This window comes from Artibeus jamaicensis, unplaced genomic scaffold (assembly GCF_021234435.1).
Source record: "Artibeus jamaicensis isolate MK-2021 breed Jamaican fruit bat unplaced genomic scaffold, CSHL_Jam_final contig_585, whole genome shotgun sequence".
NCBI classification, from domain to species: Eukaryota; Metazoa; Chordata; class Mammalia; order Chiroptera; family Phyllostomidae; genus Artibeus; species Artibeus jamaicensis.
In genome coordinates, this window is record NW_026521894.1 from 12,306,296 (window position 1) to 12,318,876 (window position 12,581).

Here is a 12,581-nt window from a genome sequence, read left to right on the forward strand (position 1 = left end):
TTATCTCTTGCTGTTTCTAGAATTCTCTCCATTTTAATCTTGGCTAATATAATTATGATGTGCCTTGGTGTGTTCCTCCTTGGGTCCACCTTCTTTGGGACCCTCTGCACTTCCTGGACTTCCTGGAAGTCTATTTCCTTTGCCAGATTGGGGAAGTTCTCCTTTATTATTTGTTAAATGGTTTATTATTTGTGGTCTGGTTGAATGGTTGTCAAACTTCCATACAGTTCAATCAATTTTCTGTCTGTTCTGGTTGTATTTTTGTTTCTAAATCTTTGTTGTCCTTAATTTTGGTTGTGTGAGGAGGCACAGTATTTCTACCTATGCCTCCATCTTGGCCAGAAGTCCTATTTTCTTAAGATAAGAAACTGTATGTGTATTGAGCAGTACCTGCTTTAGAAGTTGGGTAGAATCTTAAATAAACTCTCAATGGTTCAGGTTTGTCACACATTGCATTTGTTTTGAAATATATCTTTGTGTTCCTGTGTGAACCATTAATTTGAGGATTGTTACACAGCCTTAACAATCTTTTTTTTTCACATTCCCAATAAATGAGAACCCAACCCAGCAGATAGTTTGTCTGCCTGGTGATATTTATTAGTGTATAACTTTATGGAGATGATTCATTCAGTGTTTATTGGCATTGTAGTAAATATCTTTTGCGGTGCAGTAGTTTTTAAAATGAGCACTCTTCACTTTGTGTAGTGGCATGAAAGCTACCAACTAGCTCCATCATTCTCCATTTAGTAAAAGTCAACTTTCCCGGTTTCCTGTAGTTTGCCAGATGGTGAAGAGGAGTGGAGGTTTCTATTTTCACCCATAGGTGATAATAAATGGCTGGCTGTTCTGTAGTGAATTTTTATTTTGGTGTGTGCTTGAAACTGTGAATCATAGCTCAGAAAAATAGGAAATAATTTTGTGATGGTTTCTATTAGCAAGTGTCCAACAGCGGCTGTAATTAATTCAGTGGTTTCTTTCCTTTAAAGTTGGCCAAGTAACTAGTCAGTTTGCTTCTTCAGATAAAGGGTTTTCATTTTTCTTTTAACTTTCCACCATCCTGCAGATCAGCTTTGCTCTCTTCCTCCTTTCAGTGTGTGTGCCTGAACTTAAGACTATTATATGGTCTGAAAATTTGGGACATCAGTGCTGTGATCGACCAATAAAGCAGTCCAATTTTCACTTTGTTCAAACAGTGCTTTCCTGTCTTGTCTGGGAAAGTGTCTGCACATTCATTTTTCTCTTCTTATCAGCAAGACACATATATGCTGTGCTCATGTTGCTCAATATAAAACACAGGGAAAATCCCTGAACAATCAGCAGATGAGTTAACTGCCCAGGCTCTGCTGTCATTCCAAAGCACACTCTTTTGTTTGCCATCAAATTAGAAAGCAAATAGAGCACTGATTTTATAGGTGGCACTCATTGCAACTTATTAGGCTTTCATAATGGCCTCTTTAAACAGAGAGCATTCATCGTGTGCTCATCTTCTTCGAAATCACTTTTCTCCCTTCCATCTGCCAGCCCCCAAATTTGTTTCACATGCAGACAGTCTTGGACAATAGCAGCTAATTCATATTGGGGAAATTCTTCACAAAACTGTAGGACTCCAACCTCTAATCTCTTCTTAGGCATTCTGAGCAAACATGGCATATTTGGTCATAGTAGGGATTTTTTATCTGCTGTGGGCATGGCTGTATTAACTACCCCAAAAGGTAATCAATACATTCTTCAACCTTTGCTCTTACTACTTATTTTTTCACAGAGAAGCAACATCTATTATTTTCTATAGTTACTCAATAGGAGAGAACATGGAAGTGGTGAAGGGCCCATATCAATATAATTCTACTATCATTACTTTAAAGTTTATTTCAAAAATATGAAAGGATTAAAAGTGGTCCAAAACATGGCCCACTTGTTTGGCCTCAGCTTCATTTCCTGGTTTGTTTGTTTTGTCCCCTGTGTTTGTTGGAGGTGAACAGAGGAGATGCAGAGAGGAGGTAAAAAGGAAGAATCATGCATATACTCTCCCTTCTGTAATGAGGGCATCTCCCACCTCCTTCACTTAGGAGGTTTCTTTAGCAGCTACTATGTTGTCAGCATACTGCCTAGCTATACAGTGTTTCAATTTCATAGGTAAGGATGAGCTAGTCTACATGGGAGTTAAATTCTGTTTCTAGCAATTACTAACTCTATGGCTTTGAGCAAGTAACTTAATCTCTCTCTCTCTGTCTTCTTATCTGTGAACAAAATGAGGAAAGTGCTTAATAGTACCTAATAGTGTTGCAATGAACTCCAAATAATTTAATATTTTTTTTAAAAAGAGACAAATTTAATAGCATAATCAATAAAATATATTTAAAAGTAAAGAAAAATAATTTTTTTTATTTTATTTTTTTAAATTTTATTTATTTATTTATTTATTTATTTTTTTTTTTTAATTTTAGTTACTTTTCAAGTACATTTTTTTCCCTTCCCCCCCCCCCCCCCCGGTCTCCCCCCTCCCTCCCATTCCCCCCCCATCCCCAGTCCTCAACTCTGTGTCTTTCATACTTGTTCCTCAAAATCCCTCCCCCTTTTTCCCCTTAAGTTCCCTTCCCTCTCCCCTCTGGTCGCTGCCCACTTGTTCTCTATTTCAGCGTCTTTGTTTTTATTCTGTTTGCTTGTTTGTTTTATTCTTTAGCTTCCTGTCAAAGGTGAGATCATATGGTATTTGTCCTTCAATGCCTGGCCTATTTCACTCAGCATAATGCTTTCCAGTTCCATCCATGTTGTTGCAAAAGGTAGTAGCTCCTTCTTTCTCTCTGCTGCATAAAATTCCATGGTGTATATGTACCACAATTTTTGGATCCATTCATTTACTGATGGGCACCTAGGTTGCTTCCAACTCTTGGCTATTGTAAATTGTGCTGCTATGAACATTGTGGTGCATAGGTTCTTTGAAATTGATGTTTTAGGATTCTTGGGGTATAATCCTAGCAGTGGAATTGCTGGGTCAAAAGGCAGGTCAATTTTTATTTTTCTGAGAAAATTCCATACTGTTTTCCATAATGGTTGTACCAGTCTACAATCCCACCAACAGTGAACTAAGGACCCCTTTTCCCCACAACCTCTCCAACATTTGTTGTTTGTTGCTTTGTTTATGATAGCCATCCTGACTGGTGTAAAGTGGTATCTCATTGTGGTTTTAATTTGCATCTCTCTGATAGCTAACGATATTGAGCATCTCTTCATGTGTCTCTGAATGTTCTGTATGTCCTCCTTGGAGAAGTGTTTGTTCAAGTCCTTTTCCCATTTTTTAATTGGGTTGGGTGTCTTCTTAGAGTGGAGTCGTGTAATTTAATATTTTTAAAATTGCTTATAATAGTGTATGACAATAATATTATTGATCATTTTTGCTATTCTTGCCTTCAAAGCTCTTAAAATACAGTCAATAGAGAGAATGCATAATAAATCACGAGAACCTGAGTGACACATATGGTAAGTGCAGAATTGCAGGAGAAAGAGATACAAGGTAATTAGCTTTTAAAACTGGTATTTGTCTACCCAGCGAGGCTGCCATTTAAACTGGAGGATGAAAATAAGGAATTTTACTGACAAAGGAAGGCTAAAAGAATATACCTCCATTAAATCAGCATTGCAAGACATGCTAAAGGGACTGCTTTAAGAAGATGAAGGAGCCTGGTTGGTGTAGCCCATTGGATTGAGCATGGGCCTGAGAACCACAGGATCCAGGTTCAATTTCCAAACTAGACCACCAACTTACACCATGCACCAAAATAAACTCAATATGGATAAAAGACTTAAATATAAGATGTGACACCATAAAAGTCTTAGAGGAGAATATAAGCAGGAAAATTTCAGGTACCCCACATAGCAGTATTTTTGCCAATATGTACCCTAGGGCAAGGGATATAAAGGAAAGAATAAAGAAATGGGACTACATCAAATTTAAAAGCTTCTGCATGGCAAAAGAAAACATCAGCAAAATGAATAGGGAACCAACTGTATGGAAGAACATATTTGCCAATAGTACCTCAGACAAGGGTTTGATCTCCAAAATATATAAAGAACTCACCAGTAAGACAAACAATCCAATTTAAAAATTGGCAAAGGACCTGAACAGACACTTCTCCAAGGAGGACATACAGAGGGCCCAGAGACACATGAAGAGATGCTCAACATCACTAGCCATCAGAGAGATGCAAATTAAAACCCCAACAAGATACCATTTCACACCAGTCAGAATGGCCATCATTAACAAATCAACAAACCGCAAGTGTTGGCAAGGTTGTGGAGAAAGGGGAACCCTAGTACACTGTTGGTGAAAATGTAGACTGGTATAGCCATTGTGGAAAACAGTATGGAATTTCCTCAAAAAACTAAAAATAGATCTGCCTTTTGATCCAGTGATTCCAATGCTGGGATCATACATTAAAAATCCTGAAACTCCAATTCAAAAGAACCTATGCATCCCTATGTTCATAGCAGATTTATTTACAATAGCCAAATGCTGGAAATAGCCTAAGAGCCCATCAGTAAATGAGTGGACCAAAAAACAGTGTTACATTTACAGAATGGAATACCATGAAGCAGAAAGATAAAAGGAACTCCTGCCCTTCCCAACAGCATTGACGGAACTGGAGAGCATTATGCTAAGTGAAATAAGTCACGTGGTGAAAGCCAAATATCATATGATCTCACCTGTAAGTGGAACATAATCAGTAAAACAAAATGACCAAAATAGAGCCAGAGACATGGAAATAAAGAAATGACAGTGACCAGAGGGGAGGGGGAGGGGGATATAGGGGAAAGAAGGGGAAGGGACAAATCAAGGAACATGAATAGAGAACTCATAGACATGGACAAGGGGTTGGGGACTTACTGTGGGATTGGGGTAGTGTGGGACAGGGGAGAACAGGGGGAAATAGTGGGACAACTGCAATTAAACATCAATAAAAAACTGGCATTTGGACTAGCAATATCAGTATCAAATAGTTTTGAGTGTTTTTGCCTCCCTCATACACTCTTTTAGGGGCCTCCTTTCTGTCCAGGTTTTGTCCTCATAAATAATCCTTTGAAACTCTGCTACAAATAGGTATCCCTGCTCCACTCTCTGTTAGCAGGGTCCAGGCTCCCTGGCTTGACTGAACTTTGAATGAAGCCAGTGATTTATTCTCCCCACTGGAACTACAATGGAACAGCTTGGCTAAATGCTAAAGTAAAGGGTATACACTATGATACATGAGTTCTGAAGACTCTGGCTCAATTTTTCCTAGTAGATGGTTTAGGTTTCTTTGTGACTTGCAACAGTTAATGTGTGGGTAAGAAAACTGCTGGAAATATAATCCATTGTAAACAATCGTGAGAATTCCATGAAAAATCATGCAGATGTGAAAGCAAGTTTTCACTGCATCTAACTTTCAGATAGGACAAAAGCTTATCAGCAAAGTATATCTGGTCTCCTCTCTAGCTCACCCTTGGGTTCACACTCACCTGAGAGTCACAGAAGGAAATCATAGGCATTATAGAGGCACTGGGTCAGTGTTCTAGGAGCCTAGATAAAAAAGCTCCATTCCCGGGTCCAAGTCCCCAGAGGACTCTTAGCTCTCTTTAAAGTCTCAGTTCTCTAATCTATAAAATGGTGAGGTTTTTTTAAGGGCAAAAGAAGTAGTAAATCTGTGCAAATTTTTTGAAAATTGCAAAATAACACATAATTGTATGGTGTGCTATGACATAGTTTAGAGTCTAGGAGGAAAATAGAACAAAATCAAAAGTGAAGGCTAAGAACATAAAGAAGAGAAACAGTTTAACTACCCATATAGTATATGTAAGAATACATGTATAATTTTGCAAGCATGTGATGACTAATGCTTGACTTCAGGTGAAGGCCATACTAGGAAAGAAGAGACAGCTTCTATTTAAACTTACTAAGTTAAAAAAAACATTATGTTTAAACTTACTAACTTAAAAAATTGAGGATTCATTTTATTAATTTAAGACATGCTGTGTTGATAAACAAATGTTAATGTGCAAAGACTTTAGTGCAACCAGATCTATTTTGAATTATAAAAGGTATTACATATATATATATACATACATATATATATATATATACATTTTCATTTATTTGTGACTAGATGCTAATGACCTTCATAAGGGCAAAATGTTTTATAGCAGTTAAAGAATTTAGTCATACCAGCATATTATGTTCATGACTTTATTCATTGTGCTGTGTACAGAAATGATAATATGCTCAGTATTGTTATTTATCCATAACATATGCTTTGGCAGAAGAATTGTTATGACAGTATTTGCAGCACCTAGGACACGGCAGGCTTTTAAGAAGCTATCAATAATACCTGCTAGGACACCTTAGGTCATCTTGGTAGGTCATGCAGGAGGTATTACTCTATGATTAGTTGACCCCTCCACTTCAAGGAGTTGATGATTGTAAAAATATTTGTATGTGTGAATTCTAAACGGGATTCTCAAAGGGTTAAGAATCGGTTGTCAAAAAGAGAATAAGTGGTATCTATTGAGTTGTACTGTAATGGCTTCCTAACAGGAAATATGTTTCTTCTCCTAGGTGTTAAAGTTTGAGCCGGGCCATTTCAGGAAGAGGGGCAGATCGAATTACATGGCTCTCGTTGACATCCAGTTGGATCACCATGAGCTGTGTGATTGTATCTGCAGTTCCAGACCACCTCGATAAATGAATGTGCGCATACATTAGGCATGAAAGACCTTTTAGTTTAAGGAGGGTGTGGTAAGAGATCCTTTTCCCACCAGCAACCGAACTTACTATTAGACTGCAAAGCAATAAATACAAATGGTCGCTGAGTTTCACCATAGCTTTGTTAGTGCTCTGGCAAGTAGAAAGGTATATCATCAACCGCTATAACCCAGAATATAGGATTGCATTTAATAATAGTTATTAAACTATCCCATGGAATATGAGGATATATCCATGTCTCTCAGTAAATAGATCAAATGGTTTATCAGAATATATAACCAGGACACCAGAGCTTACAATAAGTTTGAGTCATTTAGATCCTTAAAATATTTTGAAAAAACAAGAGACATATTAAATACACGAAACACATCTTTGAGATATTTGGAAGGTTAATTTATTTTTAAATCTTGAATCACAAAACAATTTTGGATTTTGTTTTTAATATAATCACCTTATATATTAAAAACCAATAAATGAGCTTTTTATATATACACCTTAATTCTGAAAAAAGGAAAAATACAGTTTCTGGGGAGAAAGCACAAACCAAACCATTTTTTCCATGAGATACACTACATGTTTACCTATATAGACAATAATTACTGGTCTTCAAAAGCATGCCATAAAAATATAGATGCTTTAGAAATTAAATAATTTGATCTTATTTTTATGCATCTTACTGAAGCATTCAAATTCATATAACTCTAGTCTCAATTTTTTTTCTCAAAAGATTTATTATTATAATCCTACAGAAGACAGTTTATAAGCTGTAGCAGAAATTTTCATTGTTCCCAAAAATCCACCCACGGAAGTAACTTCTTTGGAGAATGGCAGGGAGATTCTGCACCAGCCTTTCAGAACACTGTTCATTGAAATATTTGGGCAGTTAAAAGTCAAAAAATTAAGCATTGAGGTATTAACCTAACTGGAAATTGGATGGAAAATTTGTTAGTATCCATAGTTAATAATGGATTCAAACTCTCAAAACTGTGCTAATCAATTTTGTGTATTTCCTTTTGTGTTCCTGTCTCTTTGATATACAGACATGGAATTACAACGCCATCATGGATTATTTATAGCCTGAAAGGTTTTGTGTATTAAAACAACTCAAAATTTTTTATGTAAATCCCTAAACATGAAGTCACTCACCATTTCTGATTCCCTGTTTTTGAACTAAGTGATATCAGATCTGGGGTCTCTAGTTCTTTTCCAAATCTGTGGAGCTTGTTCTAAGAAGACACATTGCAAATTGTGAGTGCACAAGTTTGGCCCTGCTCTACCTCTGCAAAACTGTTTTTGCGTTGATGGCTATTATTGGTATTTAGAATAATTTTTCCTCTCTGGCTCCTTACTGTCTGTCTGCTTTAAAGGAGACCAACTCCAGGAGTAGGAAGTGATTCATCATTCTCCAAGACAAGACTCTTAAGAGAGCAACATTGAAATCAAGATAGCTCCAGGGTGCTCAGAGAGGACTGCATTTTTCTTCCTACCTTGAAAGAAAAAAGGAAAGCCAATTTCTTCTGTGAGTCCAGGGCCCTACTGACTAAATCCAGTTTGAATGAGGGGCATGTGGCAGGAGCTTGTTCTGTCCCGGTGTCAGGTGAGTGGCCACTTGGATTTTTAAGCATGGTGCTCTCAGAACCAAATTCTCAACTACACTTAGCTCATTTCTACTCAGTTTTTTTGAGATGAAAGGCCAATGCTTATTGAAGATATGCCTTCAAAAAATCCCTAAAAGTATCCAGGGTTTTTACCTCAGGGAGGTGAGTGATAAAATTAAATAGGTTGGTCAGTTGTCCAAAATGTCCGTGTACCATCAGAAGTAGCTGAGACAGACATTGTAATAACCAGGCACCACTCTGCCCCTTCACAGCCATTTGCAAGCTTCCTTGAAAGTATTGGATTCCTGTACAAAAATCAAAATGTGTTACATCACACTAACTTGTTCAGCTTACGTTGTGTCATGAAAAATGAAAGTGTTCTACCCAATTTTCAATAAACCGTTCATGTTGCGATAACCAGGATGGTTTTCAGTTAAAATCCTATCTGTACTTTTTATTTATTAGCTGAATGAAATGTAAGCAGGCATATTCACTCACTTTTTTTCTTTCCTCAGTATTTTATTAAGACCTCTCCCTTGGTTATCTGTTACCTATCACACTTCCAACATGTATTCAATAAACCTCTTTCATTGCCTTCAAAAGAATAAAAAACTCACTGTACAAGTTACATTTCAGAACAAACCCTAATAAATCCACCTGAAATAATGCCTTCCATTCAATATGTTCTTACAGGGCAAAGCACTTTCAAAAGTAGAATTTTTGTTTTTGTCATATTGGTAACATGCAGCTTTTTCCCTCACAGCAAATGTGATATGCCTCTTATCTTCGTGAAAAATAAATATTGCTTTTGAACAAAAGCACTCCAGTATTTAGTACTCCACGGCAGCTTTAAAAGGTGCATAATGTTCATAATGTTACAAACTTACTTTTACAAACACATGCACTTGTTTGGAGTGACAATGTCCAATTTCTGACAGTGTGGTTTTAGAATGTTGAAAGGGCACAAAATTTGTACATAGGTTTTCCTTACTATATTGAGGTTCACTTATTGAGGCTTCACTCTATCATATTTTTTTAAAAGCTGCAATAAGTGAACTGTGATGTAGTGAGGGATGACTGTATACCTCACTGGTGAGTACCCATATAGATTTTATGTTGCTAAAATTACGTAGGTTTAAGAGTTTAGAAAGTGTTTAAGAGCATATGAAGTGTTTATAAGAGTATGGGAAAGGTTAGTAAGAGAGTGGGAAAGGTTTATAGGAGTGTATAGGAGGTTTGTAAAGCCTTAAAATATATATAAATAATAAAATAAATATAACGCCGCTACTTCACAGATTTTCACCTATTGCGGGGTCACTGGAACATAACTCCCGAGATAGGTGAAGGATCACTATGCTGACAATAGGTTTCTACTCTGTCTCTGTCCTAAAGCCAGGCAACGGGGTGAGTCTTGGGTTTTGTGGTTCTCTTACTGCCGTTGTTGCTTCTTTGTATGATTTTGTTTCCCCTCTTGCCTTTAAATAAAATATATTCTTCTCTGATATTGCTCACTTAAGAGAGTTCATAGCCCATTTCTTCCCCCGGGACCTGAAATCAATAACTTCACAGATGCCTCTTCCTTTTGTCCATCCTCACACCTTTCCCTACGTAGATGGACACCCCAGCTGGCAAGTCAGTGGTGTCAGCTCAGGGAGACCAGTTTAGGGGCTATGCTCCTATAAAATTTGGTTCATAATTTGGGTTGGAAGGTGAATACAAGGAGAGCTGTTTTCAACACAAAAACTGCTTTTGCTTGTAGTTTAATCTTTATCACCATGCTACCGTAGACAGGATCACAGCTGCAGAGTTGGGTGAAACTCTGCCACTTTATTTAGTTTAGTGGTTTTAGGTCATTTGGGGTAAAAGGAATAGAAAGATATGTATAATGCAGAAAGAATCAATTTTACCATGGAAATACCAATTAATAAGTGAAGAAGGGAAAGGATCAAATAATGCTGTGCATAGTAGTTGATTCATATAACTTCAATTTTTATGTAAAAAATTCATACTAGCTGTATATGTAAGTAATATTGTAATGTGAATACATTAAGATTTTTACTTCATTTCCCAAAATGTGCAGGTGTCCAGTTTTCCTCTAAGAGTATCACAGCAGATGTCCAAATTGTTCATATTATCCTGGGGTCCTCTGGTAGAGCATTACATTAAAATACACAGATCAATATTCATGCCTGAAATCCTAACACATATAATTTTGTTTATGGACAGCTCTGGTCAAATATGCTGAAAGAGAGGATATTTATAATTCACTGGTTTTATTGACATTCACTTAAATTCTGTTGTTTTTAAGATCAAGTTAAGGACTACAAAGGCCTTCAAAACTTAACCTAACTCCCTGGCATAATTCCCACATACAATAGTTAGCTATCAACAATGGATAAGCAATTAACCACTTAATTTAAGACTTTATGTTTGCTGTTTATCTTATAGTTCTGACTTTGCAAGTCAGTTTGTACCTTTTTAAAAATAAATTTTATTTCTATCAAGATCTCTAAAAATTCTTTCACAGATCACATTCAAAAGGAGTGGAGCTGAGTCTATAATAAAGGTTAATATGTTCGATGAGCAAGTTATGGGCCAAATCTTCATTTTTTTAAAAAAAAAATTGACTTTCTAATTATTTAAAACTGTTAGATATTGTTTGCCAGCTTTAGAGGCCAGGATCCAATAATAAAACCACTCTTGGATTCAATTTGTATTTTAAATAATGCTTATAATACAAATCCTCTTTTGAGAACTAAATTCTGAGTCATATTCTCTAACCTGTATCTTTGGTCAAGGCCATATCACAAATTCATTCTTTTCTAGTATCTTCTAACCTTTCTTCCACATTACTTCTCTCAAGTAATTGGGAGTAATTTCTCCCAATTACTTCCACATTTCTTCTCTTTCTCACTAATCTCTATCCACCAGTCTTTATGTCAGAGAGCATCAGGATCAATGATTACTTTGGGAAGGGACAGGAGGTCATTTGAAGAGGTCAGGAGATCAAATGGAAGATTTTTCAATGGAGCAAGCAACAGGGCTGAAATTGCCAGCCATTAAGAAATCACTGCTTTTTGAGAATTGAACTCATCGAGTGAAATGTTTTCCAATATTTCCCATTTTGGTACAAACTTCAGAATACAGTGGTGGATATTTATTGTCTTCTATCAAAGGAAATTTAGCCATATTCAATACAGGGAAAAGTAATTACGTTAAATGTTTTAAATAGTCATTCAACAACAAAATGTGTTCTTGTACATTATCAAGCATGCTTTGGGGTTCAAAACACAAGGTGCACAACAGAGGGTAAAACTAGGGAGAGATGGTGTAGGTGATAGAAACAAGAAGAACAAAGATCCCTATATATATATGAGTTTAAAGAATAGAGAGGAGTTAGGAAAGTTCTTGATTCATGTGGATGGCTAGCAAAAACTTTGTCTTTTACATGTTGGAGAGAAAGCCATGAGGGTTTCTGAGCATAGTATGGCCTGCAAGTAGGAGAAAGAAGGCCTGGGGTTTAGTGATGAGTCTGCCACTTTCTCTACCTATGTTTCTTCATTTACAAAATCAGAAGGATAAGATGTCCTGTAGGTCATTTCAACAGAAGAATTCTGCAATTTTGGAAAATTCTGCAGGAAGAATGGGGGTATATTTATGAATTAGGAAGCTCCTCAAAAGTCTGGGGAATGAGACAGGGACAGAACTGAGACCTCAGAGACAGGAAGGGTATAGACCCCCTGAGGTTGGGCAGACTGTGCATTGCAGATCTCTATGAAATGCTATTTGCATGGACTAAGGTGGCAAGAAAGATAAACAAGAGGATTCAAAGGTCCTAATAACTGGATGGGAGGTTAGTGCAGGCTTGGGGGCTGTTCTGAGGGAAGAAGTCATGTGAGTTGGAATTTTAAGAGAATGTATTCTCCTTGGAAAACTAAGGAAGGAGAGGCTAATTTTGAGAAAAGAGATCACATTCTCTTAGAAGAGCCGAGGCTTGTAATGTTGACTGGGAGTCATCTTGAGAGTATAGAAGCTAAAACCATGAAAAGATAAAAAACAGAACCTGAAGGACATTCATAATCATAGGGAAAAGGAAAAAGAGAAGAATTTACAAAGCTCATAAATAAGTCTTCCAAAGCTTGGTAAATACTTAGTGAGGGCAAATAAGCCCACTTTGCTCAGCACTGTGCCAGACAAACAGATTTAAAGAATAAAATAGCCATGCTTCCTGCTCTTATCAAACTAATATT

The 12,581-nt window shown here is 36.8% G+C and overlaps 1 protein-coding gene across 2 annotated transcripts in view; it reads left to right on the forward strand.

Annotated features, from left to right (window-relative positions):
• Positions 1-8,707, forward strand: part of PDGFD (platelet derived growth factor D) — a 244,052-nt gene extending 235,345 nt beyond the window's left edge. For both annotated transcript variants that reach the window (XM_037141664.2, XM_037141665.2), the window contains exon 7: positions 6,587-8,707. In XM_037141664.2, the coding sequence (XP_036997559.2) occupies positions 6,587-6,712 (126 nt within the window). In that variant the 3' untranslated portion in view covers positions 6,713-8,707. The remainder of the gene's footprint in view (positions 1-6,586) is intronic.
• The last annotated feature ends 3,874 nt before the right edge of the window (positions 8,708-12,581 follow it).